Source organism: Lynx rufus, unplaced genomic scaffold (assembly GCF_022079265.1).
Source record: "Lynx rufus isolate CCGP_SWC_20201006 ecotype Redwood Valley unplaced genomic scaffold, mLynRuf1.p SCAF_11, whole genome shotgun sequence".
Lineage (NCBI taxonomy): Eukaryota > Metazoa > Chordata > Mammalia > Carnivora > Felidae > Lynx > Lynx rufus.
Genome location: NW_025814825.1, coordinates 2,366,309 through 2,391,687, shown reverse-complemented (window position 1 = coordinate 2,391,687; position 25,379 = coordinate 2,366,309). Strand labels below are relative to the sequence as shown.

The 25,379-nt window shown below is 39.6% G+C and overlaps 1 protein-coding gene across 5 annotated transcripts in view; it reads left to right on the top strand.

Moving 5' to 3' along the window:
* The window catches only part of FAM13C (family with sequence similarity 13 member C), a 167,331-nt gene that overhangs the window by 101,632 nt on the left and 40,320 nt on the right, over window positions 1–25,379 (top strand). For all 5 annotated transcript variants that reach the window (XM_047071765.1, XM_047071742.1, XM_047071773.1 and 2 more), the window contains one exon: window positions 12,774–12,858. In XM_047071765.1, the coding sequence (XP_046927721.1) occupies window positions 12,774–12,858 (85 nt within the window). The remainder of the gene's footprint in view (window positions 1–12,773; window positions 12,859–25,379) is intronic.

Below are 25,379 nucleotides of genomic sequence, written 5' to 3'. Positions count from 1 at the left end.
AGGCACATTGCTTATCTCCATTTCATTTACCTCATTTACTGTGGTTTTGTCTTGTTCATTGACTTGGGACATATTCCTCTGTCTCTTCATTTTGTCTAACTCTCTGTGTTTCTATGCTTTGGGTAGGTCAGCTATGTCTCCTGGTCTTGAAAGTTGTGGCTTTACACAGAAGAGGTCTTTTGACCTGTCATGAAATCCCCCCTGGTAGCCAGAACTAGGCCCTACATGAGCTGTATGTCCCCTCCTGTTGTGGCTGAGCCCTGATTACCTTCAGCCCATCTGGCTGCAATTACCCACTTTACTTGCTGTGGATACACTGGGCAGGATTTGGTTCCCACACTGTTGAGAAGCCTGTATGAGGCTACTGCAGTCTTGTTGGTGGATAGGGCCAGCAGTCATCTCAGCTGTCTACAATTGGCTTCTCTGCCACAGTTGTGGGTACAAGGAAGGGCAGCACTTGTTCCCTGCTGGGCCAAGTGAGAGGTTCTCATTAAGAGATTGGGCTGCTGCAAATGTGGGCATACTAGTGTGTGAGGTTATCTCCTTCATTCCCTAGGGCAGGAGAAAGTTTGGAGTGATGGTGGTCCCCTCTGCCAGGGCTACCTGCAGGGTTCAGTGGAGCAGAAGCTGCTTAGGAGGGATGCCTGCTGAGGCAGGAATGTTGTGTTGGGTGTGTCCACAGGGGAATTCTGGAGTTGGGTATGCTTTGCTAGAAAGGTAACTAGAGAATGTTAGAACTGGCTCCTGCAAGCATCTGGCTATCTAGGCTGGGGAACTGTAAAATAAGTAGTGCCCACCAGCACTTATATTCCCTAACAAACTTTCTGAAGTTCCCTGCCCCTCCATCACATGTGCTAAGATTTGTCAATAAATCTCCTTCACATATACCCCAGGTGCTCTTCAAACTGATACTTCTGTACTGTATCTTGGGCTTGAATTATTCATTGTACTGGCTCTTATGCCATTTCTTCCCATTCCTGACTCTCCTAGAGGTAAGCCTACTATTTTTAAAACTATAAAAGTTAAGGCCCACTGTTTTTCAAACCCAGATGTTATGGGGACTTGTCTTCCCAGTGTGGGTCCCCTGTGCCAGGGCACTTGGTGTGGAGTCTGCTTCTCTCACTTCTCCATACTTGTTATGTCTCTCGTATTTGTGGTTAGTCTCACCAGGGGTTTCCAACCATGTCTCTGCCCTCCTACCCTTTTCAATGTGAATTTCTCTCTATAATTAACTGTGGAATATCTGTTCTGCCGGTCTTAGGGTCATTTTAAGAGTTAGTTTCATAGGTGCAGCTTTTATCTCAGTGGGTCTGTGGGATGAGTAACTTTAGAATCTTCCTACTTCACCATCTTCATCACAGCTCTTAATTTTATTAATATTTTCTATTGACTTTTTCATCCCTGTTTATTTATGATCTGATTTTTATTATTTCTTTCCTCCTACTAATGTAAGGCTTTGCTCTTTTTTTTTTCTAGTTGCTCTAGGTGTAAGATTAGATAGTTTATTTGAGTCCCCAAATTTGTTGTTATTTCTTGAGATGGGCCTGTATCACTATAAACTTCCCTCTTAGACCTACTTTTGATGCATCCCATATTTTTGAGCATTGTGTTTTCATTTTCATATGTCTCAAGGTGTTTTTGCTTTCCTCTTTGATTTTTTTCATTGACCCCATTGGCTGTCGTGTAACATATTTAGTCTTTACAAGTTTGTGCTTTTCCAGTTTTCTTCTTGTAGTTGATTTCTAGTTTCATAGTGCTGTGGTCAGAAAAGTTGGTTAATGTGATTTCAGCCTTCTTAAACTTATTGAGACTTATTTTGGGGCTAACGTTATCTGTCTTTGAGAATGTTCCATGTACATCCAAGAAGACAAAATATTCTCTTGTTTTTGGAGAAATGCTTTGTATATATCTGTTATGCCCATTCAGTCTAATGTATTGTTCAGTGTCAATGTTTCCTTATTGATTTCCTGTCTGGATGATTTATCCATTAATGTAAGTGGGTTGTTAAAGTTCCCTACTATTATTGTATTACTGTCAATTTTTCCCGTTGCATTTGTTAATATTTGCCATATATATTTAGGTACTCCTATGTTGGGTGTATAAATATGTACAATATTGTATCTTTTATTATTAATCTCTTTATCATTATGTAATCTTCTTCTCTGTCTCTTGTTACAAACTTTGTTTTAAAGTCTATTTTGTCTAACATAAATATTGTCACCCTAGCTTTTTGTTTGTTTGTTTACATTCGCATGGAACATATTTCTATCCATTCATGTTCAGTCTATTTGGAAATTTAGATCTAAAGTGAGTGGCTTGTAGGCAGCACATAGATGGGTATTGTTTTTTGGTTTTTTTCCCCCTTCCATCTTCCATTCAGCTATCCTATGTCTTTTGATTGGAACATTTAGCCAATTTACATATAAATGAGTTATTGTTAAGAATATATTTATTGCCATTTTGCTAATTGTTTTCTGCTTGTTTTTGTAGCTCTTCTTTGTTCTTTTCTCTTCATTTGCTAGTGATTTGATGACTTTCTTTAGTGTTATGTTTGGATTCCTTTCTGTTTATTTTTTATGTATGTAGTATAGGTTTTTGGTTTGTGGTTACCATGAGTTTCATATATAACCACTTACATATATAGCAGTCTATTTTAGTTGGTGGTTGTTTAGGTTCAAATGCATTCTGATAGGGCTACATTTTTACTTCTCCCCCAACACATTGTATGTTTTTGATGTCATATTTTACATATTTTTATTTAGTGTATCCTTTATATAATTATTGTAGATTTAATTGATTTTACTGCTTTTGTCTTGTAACCCTCATACTAGCTTTACAAGTGGTTGATCCACTTGCCTTTACCATTTCTGTATGTTTTCCTTTACCATTCAGATTTTCTCTTTCAAATATTTTCTTATTTCTAGTTATGGCCTTTTCTTTTCTGCTTAAGGAAGTCCCTTTAATATTTCTTATAAAGACAGTTCAGTGGTGATGAACTCCTTTTTGCTCTTTATTTTCCCTTCAATTCTGAATGATAACCATGTCATATAGAGTGTCCTTGGTTGTAAGTTGTTTTTTTTTTTTTTTCAGCACTTTGAATACATTGTGCCATTCCCTTTTGGCCTGAAAACCTTCTGATGAAAAATCAGCTGAAAACCTTTTTGGGGGATGGATTCCCTTATATTTAACAACTTGCTTTGTCTTGCTGCTTTTAAGATTCTCATTATTTTTAATTTTTGGCATTTTAATTTTAATGCGTTTTGGTGTGGATTTCTTTGGGTTCACATTTTTTTGGAACTCTCTGTGCTTCTTGTACCTTGATGTCTGTTACTTTCCCCAGGCTGGGGAAATTTTCAGCGGTTATTTTTTCAGATAAGTTTTCTGCCCCTCTCTCTCTCTGTCTCTCTCTGTCTCTCTTTTCATTCTGTAATCCCCATAATGATAACTTTAGTACCCTTGGTGTTGTCCCAGAGGTCTCTTAAGCTATCCTCATTTCTTTAAAATCTTTTTTCTTTCTGTGCTCTTCAGTTTGAGTGATTGCTACTACCCTGTCTATCACATCACTAATCAGTTTTCTTTATCCTCTAATCTGCTGTTTATTCCCTCCAGTGTGTTTTTCATTCCTCTTATATTCTTCAGGTCAGTGACTTCTGTTTGGTACTTGCTTATATTCTTTATCTCTTTAGAGGTTGAAGTTCTCACTGGGTTCATCCATTCTTCTCCCAAGTTTGGTGAGCATCTTTGTGATCATTACTTTGAATTTTTATAATGTAGCTTACTTATCTACATTTTATTGTTTTTTTTTTCCTGAGGTTTTAGTTAGTTCTTTTATTTGGAACATGGTTCTCTGTTTTTCTATTTTGATTGACTCTCTGTGTCTGTTTCTATGTATTAGGGTAAACAGCTATCTCTCTGAATCTCGAAGGAGTGGCCTCATGTAGGAGATGAACCTTATCTTTCAACCTTGCCCTAGTCCTTGGTTGTCTCTAGAACTTTTGTGATTGTCTAAGCAGCCTCATTTATTCTTGGTAGGTCCCACTTTTTGAGAGTGTGCCAAGGCATGTAAGTGTCCCAAAGGGAGAAATCTCAGTCAACACCCAGTTTCAGGTGATTGAAAGCCAGATCCTCAGGCAGCAACTTTTAAAGTTTGCAAATATATATACTCATGAAGGACTGCAATTATAGTTTCCAGACAGGTCATCTGGAGGTGTCCCCTGAATGATGGTTGCAAAAATCAGAACTTCAGATGAGTGTATTCTTTTCTGGGAGGTACCAGCTTGTGTGGTAGCGAGGTCAAAGGAGAACACAATTATGGTGTTCCCACTTAGGTTCCTTGAGAACACTTCCATAGCCCCTAGATGTCTGGCAAATCTGAAGTCTATCCCTCATGCTGAAGGTCCAGAATAAGTAAATATTCCTTTTTAGCAGAAAGACTGGGGGTGTCTTTCAGTCTGGGGTGGTAGTAGTCTGCCAAGAAACATTTCCAATTGTCATAGTCCTATGGAACTCAGGAATATAATCCTACTTATCCAGAAGAGTGAGGTTATCAAGGAGTGTTCCCTATATGGACTGTGCATGCCCACTGGCCTTAGTAAGGCAATGGGAGAACATGGGGCTGGAGTGTGCTGGCAGGCCATACCAGGACAGTGGGAGACTGCAGGGCAAGGGTTCACCTGCCAACTTTGGCAAAGCAGTGGGAAAATTCAGGGCTGGGGCACACATGCTTGCACTATCAAGTTAGAGGAAGAGTACAAAAGTGGCACCTGCCAGTGCCTCTTTCCCCACAGAGTCCTAATAGACTCCTGCACCTTCAGCAGATGGTTTAAGATTAGCCTTAAATACAGAGAACAATCTGAGGGTTGATGGGGGTGTGGGGGAGAGGGGAAAATGGGTGATGGGCATTGAGGAGGGCACTTACTGGGATGAGCACTGAATGTTGTATGTAAGCGATGAACCACGGGAATCTACCCCCAAAACCAAGAGCACACTTTATACACTGTATGTTAGCCAATTTGACAATAGATTATATTTAAAAAAAAAGATTAGCAAATGAATCTTCTTTACATGTAGTTTAGGCACTTTTCAAACTGCTGCTTCTGCTCTAGTCCTCAGGGTTAGTCTGCATATAAGGCCTCAAGTATCTCAGTTCTGTGCAGTCCCCTGGGTTTTATGGACATGAGTCCCACTGTTTTTCAACATCAGATGTTTTGGGGGTTTGTATATCCACTGTAGGTTCCAGGGATGGGATGCCTGATGTAGGGCATGAAACCCTCCCCTCACTTCTCAGGGGGCTTTGTATTTGTGAGATTCCTCCTGATTGTGGATCACCATGCTGGGGGTGGGGTTTTTGGCAAGATTGTGTGTCTGCTTCTCCTATCCTTCTCAATGTAGCCCTTTTATTCTTTGTTGCATAATAGCTGTTCAGCTAGTTTTCAGGTTTTTTTTTTTTCAGAGAAGATCATTACATATGTACCCATATAAATTTGGTACATCCACAGGAGTAGGGGAGTTCCGGATTTTCTTGCATTTTCGTTGTAGATCATCCTATGTTACTGAGTTTATTTTTTAAACAGAATATTTTTCAGAGCTAAAAGAAATTAGAACAGAAATACCAGTAAGAATTAATGTATGGGTTACAACACAGACTACACTTGTGGACTTCAGCCCTTGGGTTATAACTGATGTTTTGGGGGGGGTAGCTATTCACTTTCGTACTTGTCCTTTTAATAGGACCTTAATAGCTCCAAAGACAAAGTATTGAAATCCACACTATAAATTGAAAATGAGACACATTGTAGTTTTAGAAAATCAATGTCTTATCATCTAGAAAAGCTCAGAGTCCTGAACTAAAATGAGTTCATAAAACTGTATTATTCTCTTCCAAACATCTCATTTTCATATTTATTCACCAAGGTGAGCATAGCAAGGACATCACAACGAGATGAAATTAAGTACAGGACTCCCCCTTCCCGGGTTGAAATCATCCATCTAAAAGGAAATTTGGTTTGGGTTATTGTGTGTTGTGGTGATGTTGTCCTTGTTTAAAAAGAAATCCTGGTAACATCAGACTATGACCTAGATCCTCCTGTCAACAAAGGGCCCCTAGAAGTGAATAGTTTGTTCCCTTGCATTGAGTTTCACCATAGGGGATTGTGGGGGTGATAGCTGATCATCTGGAGCAGAGGGAGGCTGAGCTGAGTTGTGTCATCCTTCATTTAGACCTGGCTGAAAAACATGCTGGGATATAAGCAACACAGGCCCCAAAGAAATTAGCCAAAAGCCCAGTCTTTCTAGGGGCAGGGTCAATTTGGCATTTTCTTATAGACATTACTATTGGGGGAAGTCCCACTTCTTTGGCAGGAACATTCAGAGATCGCAACAATTCAGGAGGCAACATTGCCTTGCTTCTGAGCACTTCATACTTTATGTGTCTTGGTATGTGTGTGGAGGTGGGGGGAGGGCGGCAGAGCGGCAGCCATCAAGGGGAGTCCAGGGCAGGAGAATAATGAGGGTGTCAGAGGGCAAGGAGTCATGGAAAAGCTATTGTCCCAGGGACAGGGACTCAGGCAAGTAAGACAGCATTTAGAGTGAGCCAAATCCTGAGGGAATAGGAACTATATCTTTAAAGTATAGATCTTAGACCTCCTGTATCTAAATGACCCTGTCCTGGACCACAGAATCTGAATCTCTGGGGTAGTCCCTGAGTGAATGCACATCTTCAGTAAATTCCCTAGTGATTTGTAATGATTTTAAATTTTCTGGACCAGGGCAACAGGGCAGCTTGAAATTGGTACTCAGAAGGGCCTAAAGAGTCCAGAAATCAAAATTAATATGCAATGGCAGTGTTTTTATTGGTTGGCTCCTGTGATACTCATTGTGCTAGGTATGGTAGTGAAGAAATGGAAGCATATTGCCAGCCCATTTGGAGCTAGAAAGAGCCAATAAACAAGTAAGGAAATGAATGAATTTACATATTATATCAAGTGTTAGAAAGAAAATAAATGAGATGCTAACAGAGAAATTGAGGGGCTCTACTTAGGTAAGGTAATCAAAAATGGCTCAAGAAATTTATAGAAATTTGACTGTGAAGCAACTATAGCTAAATCAGGCCTGGGGAGGTGGGGTCAGGAAGCAAATGCAAAGAGGGGATATTGTGTGTGTGCCTATGTGTGTATGTGTGTGTGTGTTAGGGAGGTGGGTAATGGAGGAAATATGCATGGAAAACATTAAAATCATGGAAGAATAGTGGTAAGTAGAACTGAGGATGTTCAGAGACCCAGTTGTATCCCCAACTTTTAGCAAATTTACAGTTTGATCTTCACATCACTATAGAGAATCTGTATACAGTTCTTAGATAAAGGGATGTGAGAGGACAACTAAATCTCTTCACAGAAATTAAAAGTAAGCTGTCCCTACTCTGCCACTGGTGAATTGCAGACAAAGGCACCTTAAAATAGTATTTAACTATCCATCCTGTGTGGGTGTTCTCCATTCCAACCAAACTAAAGAGAGATTTGGTAATTGCATAGGAGAGAAAAGTGAGTATAGTATTTTCTAAAACAAGTAGCATGTTTTCCATTATGTAAAAGAGAGAAATTAGCTTTTAGAAAGCCACACCTAGGTTTCACTGACTTGTCTTTGTTTTTTTTCATACCCAGATGCAAGAGGTGGAAAAGAGAGGTAGTCATTTTTCTTTAGAGGATCCATCAGCCTTTGTTCAATTTTCCTGCAGATCCTAGAGACCCATTCATGCAGACTTGGAATATAAATATGGAAAAGTGCTAGCAGCCCACCCCTGAGGGATGGGCTGGGGGCAGCTTCACAGAGCGTGGGGGTCCTAGTGAGAGAAGGGTTTCATTGAGGTAGCACAAAGACACCGGGGATTTACTGCCCTTAATTTTTCTGTAGGGCAAAAGCATGTTCCTACATTAAAGATCACAAAGTCAAGGATAATCAGAGTGAAATAGGTGTTTACTCTTTCCTTGGGCTTATGGTTTCTTTCCTCCATCACCCTATGACAGTAGAAACTGACATTATTGTTTGATTTGTTTCCTTGTTTTATGGCTGTCTCCCCAGTAGAGAGGAAGCCTCATTAGGAAGGGTCTGATATCAGTCTCACCAGAGCCTAGTGCATCTCTCTGTGCATTTAAAGCTGCTAGAGCTTAGGAGCTGCATGTGTGGTGTGACATTTATGTAGAAGTATGACCCTTGTTTGTGCAGTTTGAGTTGTCCATGGGCCTTCTCAAGGGTGGCTCTGTGGGACTCAGCCCTGATGGCTGGCCAGATGTCTTCTGTTGCCCACTGGAAGGACATGTGACAGTGGCATAGATTGTTCACAGGTAAAGTCCCCACTCTCATCCCTGTCCTGGGTTTCCTAGTCATCAGGACAGGTATTCCTTTATGGACCTGTTCCACACATGGTGTCCAAGTTCCCACTTTCTGTTCTTATATTGGGGAGCAGCAGGTCATCTTCAGGTAAAGGGTCAGTTTGGGGGTGGGGAAGGGATATAGTTGATGACAGCTGGTCTGCAGAGTTTCTTCCATTCTGCTTTCTTATCCTCAGTTATAGCAGCTTATTTTTTCCCCTTCTACTTGTCCCTTGAGACCTTCATCTTCTCTCTCCTGTTTCATTTGTCACTTGTTTTCTCCTCCATTCCTTTAATCTTACACTTATCTGGTTTCTCAGAAAGGAATAAATCAGCCATGCAGATGGATCTCCTTTGGCAAACTTAATCAAGCAAGTCTTGATTTTGCTTCAGTATGAGTACAAGGGAGGAAGTGGGAGAGGAAGATGGATGACAACCCAGTTACCACTTCTAGCCACAATTGGGTCTCAGCATCATATCTCACTCCCTGTGGGAGTTCAGTAGCCTTTGAATGTGAATGTGAGCTGATAGTCCTATGCATTGAAATTCTTTGCTATTTACACTTTATTCAGTTCCAGAAACATTGTCTAAGCACCTACTTTGTGACATTCTGTGCACCATCCTCAGTATATGCATGTTTGCTTTCCTTTCATTTAAAGTTGGAAAGGAGGGCACCTGGGTGGCTCAGTCTTGGTTAAGTGTCCAACTTGGGCTCAGGTCATGATTTCACAGTTCATGGGTTCGAGCCCCATGTTGGGCTCTGTGCTAATAGCTCACAGCCTGGAGCCTGCTTCAGATTCTGTGTTTCCCTCTCTCTCTGTCTCTCCCCATTCACATGCACTCTCTCTCTCCAAAATAAATAAACATTTAAAAAAATTTAAAAAATAAAGCTGGAAAGGAACTTAGAAGTCATCCAGTCTCAGGACCTTTATAGGCAGATGCAGACAGTCGGGCCCTGGGAGATGAAGTTATGAGTCAAGGCCTTAGAATTGGTATAGAGTTTGGCCTTGCACATGACAAGAGCTCTACCCAGCAGCCTCTGGGGTATAGAGATAATTCATAATTACCCAGTGTTCAGTCCTTGAGTGTTTACTATATGCTGGTGCTGTGCAAAGTGCATTTCATGTGTTCTTCCGTTTAATTCTTACAACAGCTGTCATTGTTAGTGTTATTATTGCCTTTTTTTTTTACAGATGAAGAAACCAAGGTTTAGAATAGCCCAGATGCTTGCCCAAAGTCAGATGAATAGGATGTAGCAGAGCTGACATGTCCTCCTCTGCTTTGTAGAATATACAAGAAAACATGGAATCTGCAAGAAGCTGCTGGTTCTACATCCTCCCTCTAAATGGAGGGGAGGAATTTCTTTCTTTCTTTCTTTCTTTCTTTCTTTCTTTCTTTCTTTCTTTCTTTTTTTCTTTCTCTTACCTTTATTTCTTTCTTCTTTCTTTCTCTTCACTTTTACTTTTTAAATTGTAGTAATATATATATAACATTTACCACTTTAACCATTTTCAAACATACAGTTCATTGGTATTAAGTACACTCACATTGTTGTGAAACTATCACCACCATCCATCTCCAGAACTTTATTCATCTTTCCTATCTGAGATTTTGTACCCATTAAACCTAACCTCCTTTCCCTCACCACCAACCCCTGGCAACCACCATTTTCTATTTCTATTAATTTTATTACCCTAGATATTGTCCTTTTGTGAATGTCTTATTTCACTTAGCAAAATGTCATCAGGCTTCATGTTTGTTGTAACATGTGTCAGAATTTTCTTCCTTTTCAAGGCTAAATAATACTCCATTGTATGTATATCACATTTTATCAATTCATCTGTCAATGGATGCTTGGGTTGGTTCTACCTTGTATTAGTCTGCCAATACTCTGTTAAAGTTGCCATTAAAAAAAAGACTGGGTGGCTGAAACAACAAACGTTTATTTTCTCACAGTTCTGGAGGCTGAAAGTCAAGGTGCTGGCAGAGTTGGGTTTCTCCTGGAGCCTTTCTCTTTGGCTGGCAAATAGCCACCTTCTCACGTGGCCTTTCCTCTGTGTGTGCATCCCTGGTGTCTCTTTCTCTCTGTAATTATAATTATACCAATCATATTGAATTTGGACTACACCCTTATACCTCATTTTACCCTTAAAATCTCCAAATACAGTTACATTGGGGTTAGGTCTTCAACATATAAATTTGGGGGAGACACAATTCATCCCATAATATACCTCTTGTCTATTGTAAATATTGCTATGAATATAGGTGTACAAATATCTGTTTGAGTCCCTGCTCTCAATCCTTTTAGGGTATATACACAGTCGCAGAATTGCTGGATCATATGGTAGTCCTTTTTTAATTTTTTGAGGAAATGTTATTCTGTTTTCTATAGCAGCTGTACCACTTTACATTCTCATGGTGCCATTTCTTAATCTTCAGAATAGTTTTGCTCTTTTTTAAAGGTTGTGCTCATTTCCAAGGTCCTTCAGTAGGAAGCTTGCCTGGAATTATTCTTTTTGCTTCCCAGATGGTTGGAATTCTTTTCAGAAACTTGGTGTCCTTATTCCTCTATACCTCCTGTCAGTAACCTCAGGCTCTGACTTCCACACTCAGCTTCTGGGAGAGCATCCCAGAAAGGAGGAGAGAGCAGTAAAAAAGTGATCTGGTCTCAGGTAGATGTCTCATCTGAACTGTGTGGTCTCAATCAGCAACCCCTGAGCACAAAGGAGGTTTGTACCTTCATCTCTGAGCACAGCACAGGAGGTATCTGGAGCCCACTTAGCAGTGAACAACTTTGAAAACACTGCTTTGGGCTCATATTTGCTCACATAAACAGCATGGATGAGGGTATGGGTGTGGGAGTGGGTATTGTATAAGGGGAGGAGTTCAGTGTGAGGAGATGTTGGGGGTAGGTGCTTATGTGAGGTAAGGTATAAGGGTGTATATGGGGGTAGGTGTGTGTGTGTACTGAATAGATGTGAGAGTGGGAGTTGAGTATGAGGGTGTATGTAGGGTGTAAGGTAGGGTGCTTCCGTGTGCATGTGTGTGTGTGTGTGTGTGTATGTGTGTGTGTGTGTAGTAGGGGATATAAGGGATGAGTGTGAAGGGTAGGAACGAGAGTTTATATGGGGTTATTTGTGGGTTACATTGTATGTGCAAAGTAGTGCGAAGGTAGGGGGTTGGACATGAGGGTGTGGAGAACAGGAGGTGAAGGTATATATGAGGTAGGGTGTGAGGGTATGTGTGGGATAGGAATGGGGGTATGTGTACGGAGTAGGGTGTGATGGTTGGGTATGAAGGTGTATGGGGAGTAGACTGTCAATAGAGTGTGTGTGTGTATGGGAGAGTCATAGTAGGCACAGGATCACTGGCTCCACTGCAGGTAGCCACCCCTGCCAGGAGCTCTGTGGGTGGAGGAGCTGCTGAGGCCTGCAGAGCTTTCCTGTTGCAGGGGAGTGGCTCCTGGCCAAGGCCTCAGGAGTGACTCACTTTCACCTGGTCAGGGGAATTAATTTGCTGGGCATCTGCATCATGGCAGGATACATGCATCAGTCTGTATGACTGTATTCTTATTAAGAACCATGAGAGAAATTTAAAATGGGAAATGAAGGGGGTGGGGTAGGGTTGTTCTGGGAGCTCAGAAATTGCTTCTCCCTCAGTGGCTGGGTCACACTCAGTGACCAGGGCCCTCTGCCTTGCTTCTCCCACTCTGCTCCTGATAAAGGCAGTGATAGCCATTCCATGTGAGAGGAACAACTTCAGAAGACACACACACACACACACACACACACATGCATGCATACACCCCCCCCACACACACACACACACACATACAGATGTAGATCAGGGAGCCCAGAAGCACCTCCCAGATGCCAGGCAGTCTCTGCAGCAGTAACTCTTTATGCACTGCAGTCTGCTGCAGTGTTCAGAGGTTAAGGGATGCTGGCTTTTATGAATGGTAGCCTGGGAGGGGCCTAATATCACTTGCTCCTGATGTCAGCACAATGAATGAAACACTTGCAAAGCGTAAAGCCTCAAGCACACGGGAAGCAGATACCGTCTCAGATTGGTTCTCTTGGTGCAGCGTCTCTTGCTGACGAAATCACCAGTCCCGTGTGTGTCATATAAAGCCAAATACGTTAGGATTGAAATGAGGCAGAAACTGAGGTTGCATGTGGAATAATGTGTACCTGATTCTGGTACAATCAGCTCTGCCTGAAGCAGCTGTGGTTGAGATCCTCCTCCTGCCAGGCGCTGGAGGAAGGTGTTCTGCAGGAACTGCGGACTTACTGTTGTGTATTAGGCAGTTACTTAGCTAGCCTGATGTTCTGCTTTTGCTGGCAGAATTCCTTGCTCAAGCTCCAAGCCCTAGAAACTGATCTGTGCTCTGCATTTTTGACAAACCAGGAAGAAGCTGCTCAGGTGCATGGACTCAAGGACCCAGACCCAGTGTCGACCCAGAGTGTGCTTGCAGAAGGCGCAGATGTTGCAGGTAAGAGGCTGAGGTGGGGGAATGTCCTCACATGTACCATCAGGATAGTTCAGGCTCTTGCTGCTTTCTCCTAAACCTGGCCTCTTGTGGGAAACCATGCCTGGTGCAACAGAAAACCTGAAGAGGAGCTTGAGTTGCAGTGGGGGAGCTGAGACAGTGCAGGAAGAATTAAGGTGTGTTCTGATACAGAGAATTCTCTCCAGCTGGGGGCCAAGCATCAGACTATGCATAAATAGGTGTCAGGTGAAAAACATCCACCACTACTCCTGGTCCTAATGAATGCCTGATTGGCCTCCTGTGACAAACAAGTAGTGTGCTTATTTTCTATCACTGCATGTAGATAATCTGTACTGTCGATTGTCATGGTATTTTTGAGGTATTCAGTGATGGGATAGTTTTAACATTACTACTTCCTTTCTTCTATTACCTGCTTGTAAGATGATTCATCAACATAGGAAAGTGGAGGTGAGTGGTGTAGCTCATTCTGATCCTATATTGTCTTTTTTTGTCTCAATTGTTTTTTTTTAGCATTAACGTCTGTGTTGAAAAGTCTCAAAATTGGTTCTCATTTGTCTGATAATTTCTCTGGTTTTAATCCCAGGAATGGTAGATTGACTAGTAAGCAGAAGGCAAACTAATGCTCCCTGAAAGATTTAGATAGAAAAGAAACACTAATTTATATGAGTAGAAATGAGAGCACAGCTTATCTTTTGTAACACAAATAGATCAGGGGTTTGTAAACTGGTTTCTAGATAGGTGGTAAAATTGGCTTAAGTGAGCTTGCTTCATGAGATGCCCTTTAGTTCCAAGAATTGAAGGAAGAGATTTAAGAAGGTAGAGTATTTCAGTATGATTATTAATAGTTCATTTAAAACATTACTGTTTAAAACAGATCCATATGGTCTAAGTAGGCAAAACTTCCAGTGTTTATTAATTAAGAATATTAACAACTAAGCATATTAATAATAGTGGCCAATAATAAAGCTATTAATGGTAGCTACTGTTATTGAAGACTTTTGTGATCCAGGCACTGTTCTAAGTACTTTGTATATTTTATATTAAATCTTTAAACAAACCTGTGAAATAATACACTTCACAGTAAGGACAATGAGGCCAGGTGCAAACCTGCTGGTAAGTGATAAATTATTTCCTCATGGATGCAGGTGGCTAGTTGGGTGTCATTATTGTCTGGTGAGCTACCCTTGTTCTGTTGGCCATTGTGTTTGGATGGGAGGCAAGTAAAATGGGGAGAGCCCAATGTTGATCTAATTAGAGGTTTCAGTCAGATTATTAGACACACTCTTCTTCTTCTACCAACCCCAACAAACCACATACAAAACACATAAAGAAATCTTAAGCCAGATATAAATTAACTTTTGAGTTATTTGATGTTTTGTGTAGCTACACAAGTATCTGGGAGAATTTTACAATATTTGCGTGTTGGATATGGATATATATATATTTTTAATTTTACATGATGACTTTTAAGTGCATGTATTGTCTTATATTCTCCAAAGATCAGGAGTAGTTTTGCATTTTCTCATCCTGGATGGACAGGATTTGGACAACTTTATTAACACTCCTTGTGTAATGGAAATACATACTGAGTTCATGTAGGAATTGCCCATACAAAGGAACCATCAATACATTTCATGTTAAGTGTTAAATGGCAGAAATGGACAGAAGGTTCCTTACAAAGGAGACTTGTGGGTTGGGTACTGAATTTTCCAAAATGTAGGTGAATCTGAGATGTTCCAGAGCCCTTCCAAGAGAGTCTATGAAAAAGAGACGTTTTCACTGTGTGTGTACTAGTCAAGATTTCTCACAAGTTTTCAAAGATAAAACCCATCTTGATGTTTTTCACCTTTGTAGTCTTTGTGAATAAGGAGTCCCATTTAGCTAAAATGACTGCATGAAACTTGATATGGGGAAAGTGAAGAAGCTCTAGCCCTTATATTGAAACTTGTAATATTTATTTGACACCTTTCTTCTCTAATTTTCCAATAACCCTTTGACACAATCTGGAAACCACCTGCTAGATGTTTTTAGGGACCTAAAAAGTCTCATCATTTGGCAGGAATATTGCCAAATTGGCAAGCATTTAGATTAGGTTTTCACAGATCTATTTATGGGATCGTTTAGTCTCATTGGCTTCCAAGATAAGTGTTTATAGGAAGGTCCTATATTTCTATTCCATGTGTCACTCAGAAGGAAGAAATGTTTGCTCATTTAGAGTCTTGGGCCCTGTGAAGGGATTTCTAGAGTGATCTTTGAACATCTCGAAGCTAGTTTTTATGTGTGTATAAATCTCTTTTGAGAGTGTGATCACATAATAGTACAAATGGCCATAAGTCTATAAAGGAATATAGTAATTTAAAATTTTGTCCTTTCCCAAAGTCTAACATCTAGCCCTGAGCCTTACATGTATATAAATATTCAATTACTTATTTTTGATATCAATAATTGCTATAACAAAGACAAAGCCCAAGGGGTGATTTTTACAGGAATTTCTGGACATAATATGCTACCAGTTCACTATTAAAAGCAAACACTTAAAACTATAAATTGGTATGACATAAATAGGTTTCAAGCTTTCTTTAGACTCAATTAGGACTTGACCAGTAAAGTAAAACTTTTTCAGTAGGCATTTGAAATGATGATCTTAGCAAAGCATTATACTCTCTACATCTTGAGATCAAAGTATTGGGTTTTAACTTGGGTTTATGTATTGCAAAGATCAGTCCTACCTAGTAAAATACCTGAAATGTGTCTCCACTCTGGCAATGCAATTATGAACTGCACTTGCAGCAAAAACACATTTCATGGTACCCCTGGAGGAGCACTGTGTTCTAAATAGTGTTTGTGAGACTTCCTGCACATCACAATTACCAGGAAGCTTTGCAAGCTTCTGCAAGGATTCTTAGTCCTTATCTTTAGACAGTCTGGGGTAGAAGTCTTGTAATATTTATATTTCATAAACACTCCCAAATGGTGGGAACCATTATTTAAGTGTCTTGAATTATGAGAGAGAAGACCAGGTTCTCTCAGGTTCTCTTTGACTCTGCTTCACCTCAGTTTCATGGACAACATGGACTTACAACTCAGGGTCAGTGACCAGTTGGCTCAGTCATTTACTTCAGGAGGAGGAAGGTGCTTGAGCACCCAAGTCCTCAGGCTAGACAAGGGTGGGATGGGACATGGGCAAGGGACAGGGACAGATTTGAGGGGTGTAGATGTAGAGGCCCTTAGAAAAAAATGACACCTGCTAGATAACTTCAAGACTGTACATAGGGTAACCAGTTGTCATGGAATGTCCAATTTGCCCAGGAATGTGTCCCAGTTGTATCATTAAAAGTCACACATGCTTGGAATTCTTAGTCCTAGGTAATCTGTGACAACTAGTCACCCTACTTGTAGGTTGCAAATTGCCTAATTTGATATGGAAACCCTGAAAGCACTTAGGCTCAAAAATCCGAACTGCATCAATAGCCTTTTACAGTTGAAGCAAATGCTTCCTCTGTTGCATTAGTAAGGATCTATTCTGGTGTTGTTGAACAGAAAATGGAATGAAAATTTCTTTTCAACTGCTTGTCATTTTCTAAGTTTGCAGAAGGACTGTTTGTTCCACATGACTAAGCATAGTAACCCCTGTTCTGTGTGACCACAGGTGATTGAATGGTTTGGAGTTTGTGGCAAAAGCTGTCACTAGTGATAAAGACTTATTACTAGAAATAATAATGCCACAGCAGTTTCTAATTAATTTCTTTTACTGTAAAATCTTGATTTTCAAATCTAACTATTTGGGTAACAGCCTTGTTCCTAATGTTGATTATTAGAAAAAACTAATACAGGCTATAATTATTCCCATAACGAACTCTTCATGGTTTGTAGGTCTTTTCCTGATGTTGAAGTTAAGATGGGGCAGAGTTAAAGAGGACCTGGCCTTCTCTCTCACATTTCAAGACACTGTCCACTTGACCAGAAGTTCCCAATTACTTGGGAGTGATTATTACACTTCCAGATGTCTGAGCTCTCTATCTTAAAAGGAAAAATTTAAATGTAGGTTGAAGCCTGAAAAATCTCCATGTTTGAAAATCTCCCCCTCATAATTCTGAGGGGCAGGTAGATTTAGGAACACTTTCTAGAGCACAGTACTCCAGAGCTTCTCTAGAGAGTACCATGCAATGCGTTCTTGCTGCAGGTGGAGTTTATAATTGGCCTTCTGGAAAAGGGGACATCTCAAGTATCCCACTAGGTGGGGCATCTACATAACTTGGTGTTTCATCCTATCTGGCAGTAGTCCAGACACTGTTTGAAAGTTGGTAAGAGGGGACCCATTACTTCAACCTTGTAAGTGCACAGAATTCCAAATATTCTTTAGAAACTTTGTTTATTATGGGTCAATGTGTATGTATATGTATTATTTCTAAGTCCTTCCTGAACCTTTTTATATTTTCAGTATGTACCACCTGTTGCTTTAACATTAAGAAATGGCTACCACTGTAGAAAGTAGTACTTCATCTTTTCAGTTTCTTTAAAGTAGTGGCTTTCAGTCAGGGTTGATTTTTTTTTTTTTCATCTCTCTACCTTCCTCTCTCCCTACCTTGGGGATATTTGGCATTATCTAGGGACATTTTCAGTATTGCAGCTTGAAGGTGAGTGCCACATTTAATGAGTAGAGGCCAAGGATGCTTCTGAACATCCTGCAATGTAAGGAAACCCCAATGTCCACCCCACCACCCCAATAAAGCATTATCTGGTCCAAGATGTCAATAGTGCCAAGATTTAGAAACACCCTTTTAAAAGCCTTTAAATGCATACCATCAGTATTATTAACAGCACTAACAATGACATTTTCATTTGTGTCAGACATTATTACATGGGTTTCCCTGTTTTATGTTCACAGTCCTGAATGAGGTAGGTGCCATTATTATCCCCAGATGGAAGATGAGGAAATAAGCTTGGAGAGTTAGTGTAACTTGCTGAGGGTCCCACAGCTACTGAGTGGTAGAAGTTGGGAGGAAATGGGAGGAAGAGAGGGTTTCCCAGTCAGACTCCATAGTTTAGTGCTTCACACTATACTATTAGCTATCCAGTCTAAATATTCAGTCCCCATGGTTCTAATATTCTAGAATTTGAAATTAAGCCCATAGCCAACCTATATACTCTATTAATGTGTTATAAAAGTCATATTTTCTTTATCCACTCCTGAGTTTGTTTTGTCAACCTGAAGGGACCTAGATTTATAGTTGAATAACCTGTTATAACCCTTCTTCACATATTTATTTCAGGTCCTATGATCTAAACCATCTCTAGAACCCTGTACCTTTCTTAATATGCATTTACCTGACCTGCATAATGTATTCCAGATGGAGTCAAATAGAATTTTATTTGTAGATATGATACCATTAGGGGAAATTGGCAACATGGACAAGGGATCCTTCTATTATTTCTTGTAACTACATGTGAAGCTACAATGATCTCAACAAAAAATGAATTAATATCTAAAAAATATGGGCATGGGGGTGTTTTATTAATTACAAAATATTATGCTTGTTATATTGTTTTCCAAACTCTTCCTAGAGATGCATGTTCTTTTCTTGGCCTTTTTGTCATAGAACTGTATTCCATTAGAGCTCCCAAAATTCCATTCCCTACCAAACTAATAGTTTAGTGCTTATTATTAAGAGTACATGGATTAGTTTTCTCCAGCTGCATTGCCTACTGGCCCACATTGAAGGTCGTCTGTCACTGTTGAGCTTCCTCATGCTTTGCGAGCTGCTTTTGTAGTAGCTTAGCATTTTATTCTTTGAAAAATATCAATATCTGCAAATTCAGACTCACAAAGCTACTACCTCTTCTATGTCGTTTTTGAAATGTAAAATAAAGCTAACCCAGGATCCATTTGCAAGGATTAGTACTGATATTTCCATCATAAAGATACTAATTCATCTCTGTTCTTTGGTGCATATTGTTAAGTGGATTTTGTAATCCACTGCAAAACATTTAGCTCAATCACCATTTGGTTTTGTTTTTAAACAATTTCTCGTTTAAAAACCATGCCATGCACTTCTTGAAAGCCCAAATAAATTATATTCATTGGCTCTACCTTGTTCGGAAACATAATTCTTTGCAGAACTTGATGAGCAGGTTGGGTGATCTTGGACAAGTGATTTGTTCTCTCTATGCATCAGCTTCCTTTTCTTTAATATGGGAAAAAAGAATAGTATTTACTTCTTAGATTATTGTGAAACTATTGTAGCATAATACATATGAGGCACTTGGCACATCCCTCTTAGTAAATGGTCAATAAATGTCAGCTATAATTTTTTAAAAACCTGGGAATTCTTGCTGTCATCAGAGCTTATGTTGCCTTTTTTCCAATTGATAATGTTTACCCTTGTCTTTATCTACTCTCATAATTCTAGCTACTTTCAAGGTGTTGAAATGCCATTAGTACTGTTCATTTCCTAGGTTCCCTCTAGAACATTGCATATGATTGACATTACACTAATTCTCTTCAGCAAAAAGTATTTATAACAGCAATAATCTACAGAGCTGATGGTTGAATAATTACCTCCTATTAAAGTTGAAACTACATTTGTTACCATAAACCTATCCTGTGCTAAACCTATGACATAACTTGGCTGGAAATTATCTTTACTATTAATAATTTTTCCCTGGTACTTTTATTACCATCTTCATAGTGTCTGAAATAGGGGCTTCACATTAGCCCCTTGTTTTCCAAAGAAAGTTTTTTTTTAATGATTTCGAAATTCATAGATGACAGTATATTCTCTAAGTCTGTTTCCATAACTGCTTTATAGGGAAAGGAAAAAAAAAACAGTCCTACAGCTTAAACTCTAGGTGATTATTTTTAACAAGATTTTTAAATTCAGTTTTTTTTTTTTTTTTTTTAAATTTTTTTTTTTCAACGTTTATTTATTTTTGCGACAGAGAGAGACAGAGCATGAACGGGGGAGGGGCAGAGAGAGAGGGAGACACAGAATCGGAAACAGGCTCCAGGCTCTGAGCCATCAGCCCAGAGCCCGACGCGGGGCTCGAACTCGCGGACCGCGAGATCGTGACCTGGCTGAAGTCGGATGCTTAACCGACTGCGCCACCCAGGCGCCCCTAAATTCAGTTTTTAAGGCAGGTCAAGGACTGTGGTAACATTTGTCCTTGCTATAACTCTTTATAAATGAGGACTCTGACTTAGAAGAGCCTTACCTGGCCAAGGACATAATAATCGTGAGCAAGTGGCATCTCAGACCAAGTCTGATTGCATCTCAGACTTTTGGCTAAGATCAAGTATAGTGTCAGACCAAGTTTGGGGCTCTGACTAGAGTCCAGGCTTTTAACTTGTAGATTTATAGTCGTGTTTTTTTTAATTAATTTTTTAAGAAGTGTTAGGTTTATAGAAAATTGAGCAGACAGTACAGAGAATTTTCATATACCCCCTTTCTCTTTCACATAGTTACCCATATATCATGTCCAGATACTTGGTGTCTAACACTGTTCTGGATGCCCCAACCCTACCATCCCCAAGCTCAGCGTGAACAACCTTTACTGTCTCTTCCAGTTCCATGAGGATCATACTTTTTTGTGGCTCTATGTGGAGCTTTGGGACTAACTTCTCTGACCAAATTTTCCTAACTAACATTGGATGAGGCTTATAAAGATACAGACCCCAATTGAAAATTAGAATTTCCTTTGATAGCCTTCCTGTTTGCTTTGTATATTCAATTTTCCTTCTGCTTTGCAAAGTACATCTGCTTATGAATGTGAATGCTTACAAAGATTGCTTGTTATCTTAATAGAATTTTATCCGCTGTACCACTGAGGTGGTCAATTGTGCAGGAGTTGACTAGAGGACCTGGAGAGTCTTTTAGCCTGAAAAATAACCAGAACACAGTATCCAGCTTTCTCTATATATCAAGAGGGTGCTTCCAAATCTTGGACATTATTGTGGATAGTGATAGATGCTTGCTCTTTCCCTGGTTCCACAGTTCAAGCAGAGCTCTGTAATCTGAGCATTTGGCTCCACTTTTGTGACACGGGGAGGGAAAAAGTTGTTCATTGGCCTTGGCCATTTCCCTTGTTAATTTCTCAACTGTTCTTTGGTAGTATGCATATAGGCAAAAGAATAAGTCTTGGATAATCAGAGAATAAGGTACAAAGCTTCATTTAGCCACCTGGTAGATTTGTCTAGAAGATTTGCTTCTTTCCTTACCAAATTGGACATTTGGTTTGGTCCTGTGTAGAAACTGCCTCCAAAAATATTAATTATTCCCACTTCAAATGTTCTACTCCAAAACAATGCAAAAAATGGATTTCTTCCCTTTCTCATTGTGACAGGATCTGGAGATCTCACATCTGTCCTCAGCATAGGTCATGTTACTATAGCGCATGGGTAGAATTTACTTTGATTTAGGTTAGAAGTCATTAATGTCTGAAGACCTCAGTCTTTCATGGACTAGAAGCTTGTGTTCACTCCATGTTTCCTGAGTATAAACTCAACCTCTGTCACTTGCCTCTCCTTACTTCTCACCCATCCCCACCACCATGCTATCACTTTGTTTCTATTCTTCTTTTTTTTCCCACAGCTTTCTGGCTGCTTCTCTTTCTCAGCCATGACCTTGCCACTTTGTCTTCCTCTGTCTCTATCCATTATAGTTGTCTTTACTGCCTCTTTTCTTTTACTTTGTGACCTTATTATGCTAAGCTAGTTATGGTATGGAATTAAAATGTATTTAAGATACTTAATTTTGTCTGGAAATTTAAATTTATTGAACATTATTATTCTGAAAATTTGGGTGATTTCAAACTGTTTTCTTTTCCCCAAATGATACTAAAAGGTTAGTATAATAGTATATAGGATAAACAACATGTTAGCCAAATGGCAATGTGATTTTCCTTTGGTTGAGCCTTTGTGGATACTGTTTTTTTTTTTTTTTTTTTTTCTAACTAGAAGTCATTTATTCCTTATTCTTACCATTGAGACTATAAAAATACTAGAAAAGAACTATTTTATTTTATTTTATTTTATTTTATTTTATTTTATTTTATTTTATGTCATTCCAAGGCTTTTTTAAAATTTAAATCCAAGTTAGTTAATATATAGTGTAGTAATGATTTCGGGAGTAGAATTTAGTGATTTATCACTTACATATAACACCAAGTGCTCATCCCAACAAGTGCCCTCCTCAATACCCATCACTCACTTAGCCCATGCCCACACCCAATATCCCTCCAGCAACCCTCAGTTTGTTCTTGGTCTTTAAGAGTTTCTTAAGGATTGTCTCCCTCTCTGTTTCTATCTTATTTTTCCTTCCCTTCCCCTATATTCATCTCTTTTCTTTCTTAAATTGCACATATAAGTGAATTCATATATTTGTCTTTTTCTGACTTACTTCACTTAGCATAGTACATACACTGTAGTTCCATCCATGTCATTGAAAATGGCAAGATTTCATTCTTTTTGATTGCTGAGTAATATTCCATTGTATATATCACATCTTCCTTATTGTCTATTATGAAACTGCATGTGAGTTATTATTGGACTTGTAAAATAATCAGTGACAATATACCCTGAAGATTTATGTATTTGGGTATTTCTATGATTTATATATGTTATGTTTCCTTGGTAAAAGTATTGCTTATGTTAGATATAATCACAACAACTCAAGAAAAAAATATTCTGAAATTGTCCTCTTATAATTTTCTAGGAAACAAGAGGTATGAAGTTAAATTTAACTTAAGAACTATTCACAAGGGTGCCTGCCTGGCTCAGTCAATAGAGCATGCAACTCTTGATTTCAAGGTCATGAGTTCAAGCCCCACATTGGGTGTAGAGCTTACTTAAAAAATGTACTTGACCTTACAACAATCATGCAGTAAAAAAAATACCAAAAAGAAAAATAAAACTACTCAAAAACCTAAAACCTGGTTCTGTATTTACTGATGGAAATTTAATTAGAAGATTGTATTTAAAAATGCAGATGAAAGGAAAATGTTTAGATCTGAGCTGAGGCTTCTTGATCCATGTAGTTTTCTGGGTTTTAGGGAGAAATTTGGGATTTTTCATTATTCAGCTAACCCAATGCCCTCACCTATTAGCCATTCATTTTAATTGTAATCAGTACATTGACTCCTTCAAAATGAAAATGAGGCAGACGGCTCTGCCTCCTCCTGCAGATGACAGATTTGGGGAAGTATATGCTGAGATCAAACCCAGCTGGACTCTGTCTCCTGAGTTCCATACCTACACATATCCAGGGCCTCCTGGACACCTGCACTGGATGACCAAAACTGCCTGTTAACTCAGGGTATCTAGAACTGAATTTATCTTCCTTTCCCCCAGCCAACTCTTCTACCAAGTTTCTTAACTAGGTAAAAGATACCACCATAAATACAAAACAACAGCAAGTAACATTTATTGATGGGTTATATCCCCTCCCCTGGGGCACTGTCCTAAGCACTTGAGATTCCTTGTCTTCTTTTCAATTCTCCAACAATTTATGAGGTAGATACTGTTTTGTCATCCTTCCCTGAAACAGGGCTCTGGCATGCAGTAGATGGCTAATAAACATTTGCTGAATGAATGAATTCCCATTATATAGGTGGGAAAACTGGGAATGTAAAGAGAGAATAATGTGTCCCAGGTCACATACATGACAAAACTGGGGCTTCAATCTAGGTGTTTCTGAGAGTATGAAAAATCCTCTGTGAGGGGCGCCTAGGTGGCTCAGTCGGTTAAGCGTCCAACTTCAGCTCCAGTCACGAACCGACTTCAGCTCAGGTTATGATCTCGCGGTTTGTGAGTTCTGCCCCATATTGGGCTCTGTGCTGAGAGCTCAGAGCCTGGAGCTGCTTCAGATTCTGTGTTTCCCTCTCTCTTTGCCCCTCCCCTACTCATGCTCTGCCTCTCTCAAAAATAAATAATAAAATATTAAAAAAAATTTTTTTAACCTCTGTGCTCTTTTTTTTTATATATATGAAATTTATTGACAAATTGGTTTCCATACAACACCCAGTGCTCATCCCAAAAGGTGCCCTCCTCAATACCCATCACCCACCCTCCCCTCCCTCCCACCCCCCATCAACCCTCAGTTTGTTCTCAGTTTTTAACAGTCTCTTATGCTTTGGCTCTCTCCCACTCTAACCTCTTTTTTTTTTTTTTCCTTCCCCTCCCCCATGGGTTCCTGTTAAGTTTCTCAGGATCCACATAAGAGTGAAACCATATGGTATCTGTCTTTCTCTGTATGGCTTATTTCACATAGCATTACACTCTCCAGTTCCATCCACGTTGCTACAAAAGGCTATATTTCATTTTTTCTCATTGCCACATAGTATTCCATTGTGTATATATACCACAATTTCTTTATCCATTCATCAGTTGATGGACATTTAGGCTCTTTCCATAATTTGGCTATTGTTGAGAGTGCTGCTATGAATGTGCTTTTTTTTAAATCCTGTGCTTTTAACCATGATGGCAAAGTGACTCTTAGACCTGCAGAGTGCCTTCCATAAGGCCCAGCCCTGCTTTCACAGTGACAAATTTCCCACCCTTCTACCTCACTGATGTTTCTGGTGGTTGTCCACAGAAGCTGGCACTAAGAAGCCTACTTGGAGTGCCACCCACACCCCACTTGGTGACTCAGCCAGCCTTACCAATGAGGAATCTCTCTTCCATCTGTCCTTATGCTTAGCCCCACCCAATCTAGCCTTGGAGATACTGCTGCTCACCTCTTGGTAGGTAGTCTCTGAGCAAGCAATCTCACCTGTGTCCCCAGATTTAGTTACTGGGATGACTTCAAGATTACCCATGTACTTTCTGTTGTAACCCCATAGCTAACCTGCTAAGTGCCTTCAGGTGCTCAAATTCAACATACCTAAAACTGAACCCACTGTGTATCCTTCCGTTGTTTTGGAGAGGCTGGCTGAGAACTCTAATGCTTGTACCTTGTTAGAATTATGGACATACTTTTGACTTATCTAGCTTTTAAAACCAATAAAGGCTGACATTTGGCATTTTGGAATGTACCTGAATGCTACCTATAAAAGCCCACTATGAAGGCTAAACCCAAGAGTGCAAATTAACAAATCCACAAGACTATGGCTAATTTATTACTCAATTATATTTCAACAGTACATCTCAAATGGTTGCAGATAGAGATTTATTTGAATTTTTAATTGCTTAAAAATTCATATTAGATATATTTTTAAATCTGACTGACTTATTAAACAGCTATAATACAACATCTGTTTCTGTCTGGGGTTGCAGCAAGATCAGAAGTGGTCTCTTGGCCTTCACGCACTGATGACAATTATTTCTCTTCTTTGTTCCCTACTGCTCAGTAAGTGGGCCACCGGAAACATCCGTTGGCTCCCAGGGTCAGAGATGTGGAGTCTTCTACCATGGACACTGGTCAAACCCTCCCTGGAACTAACATAGTTTATATCACCCTGCATACTGAATTTAAAATGGAGATCATATTACTATCAGCCTCATGTGGTTG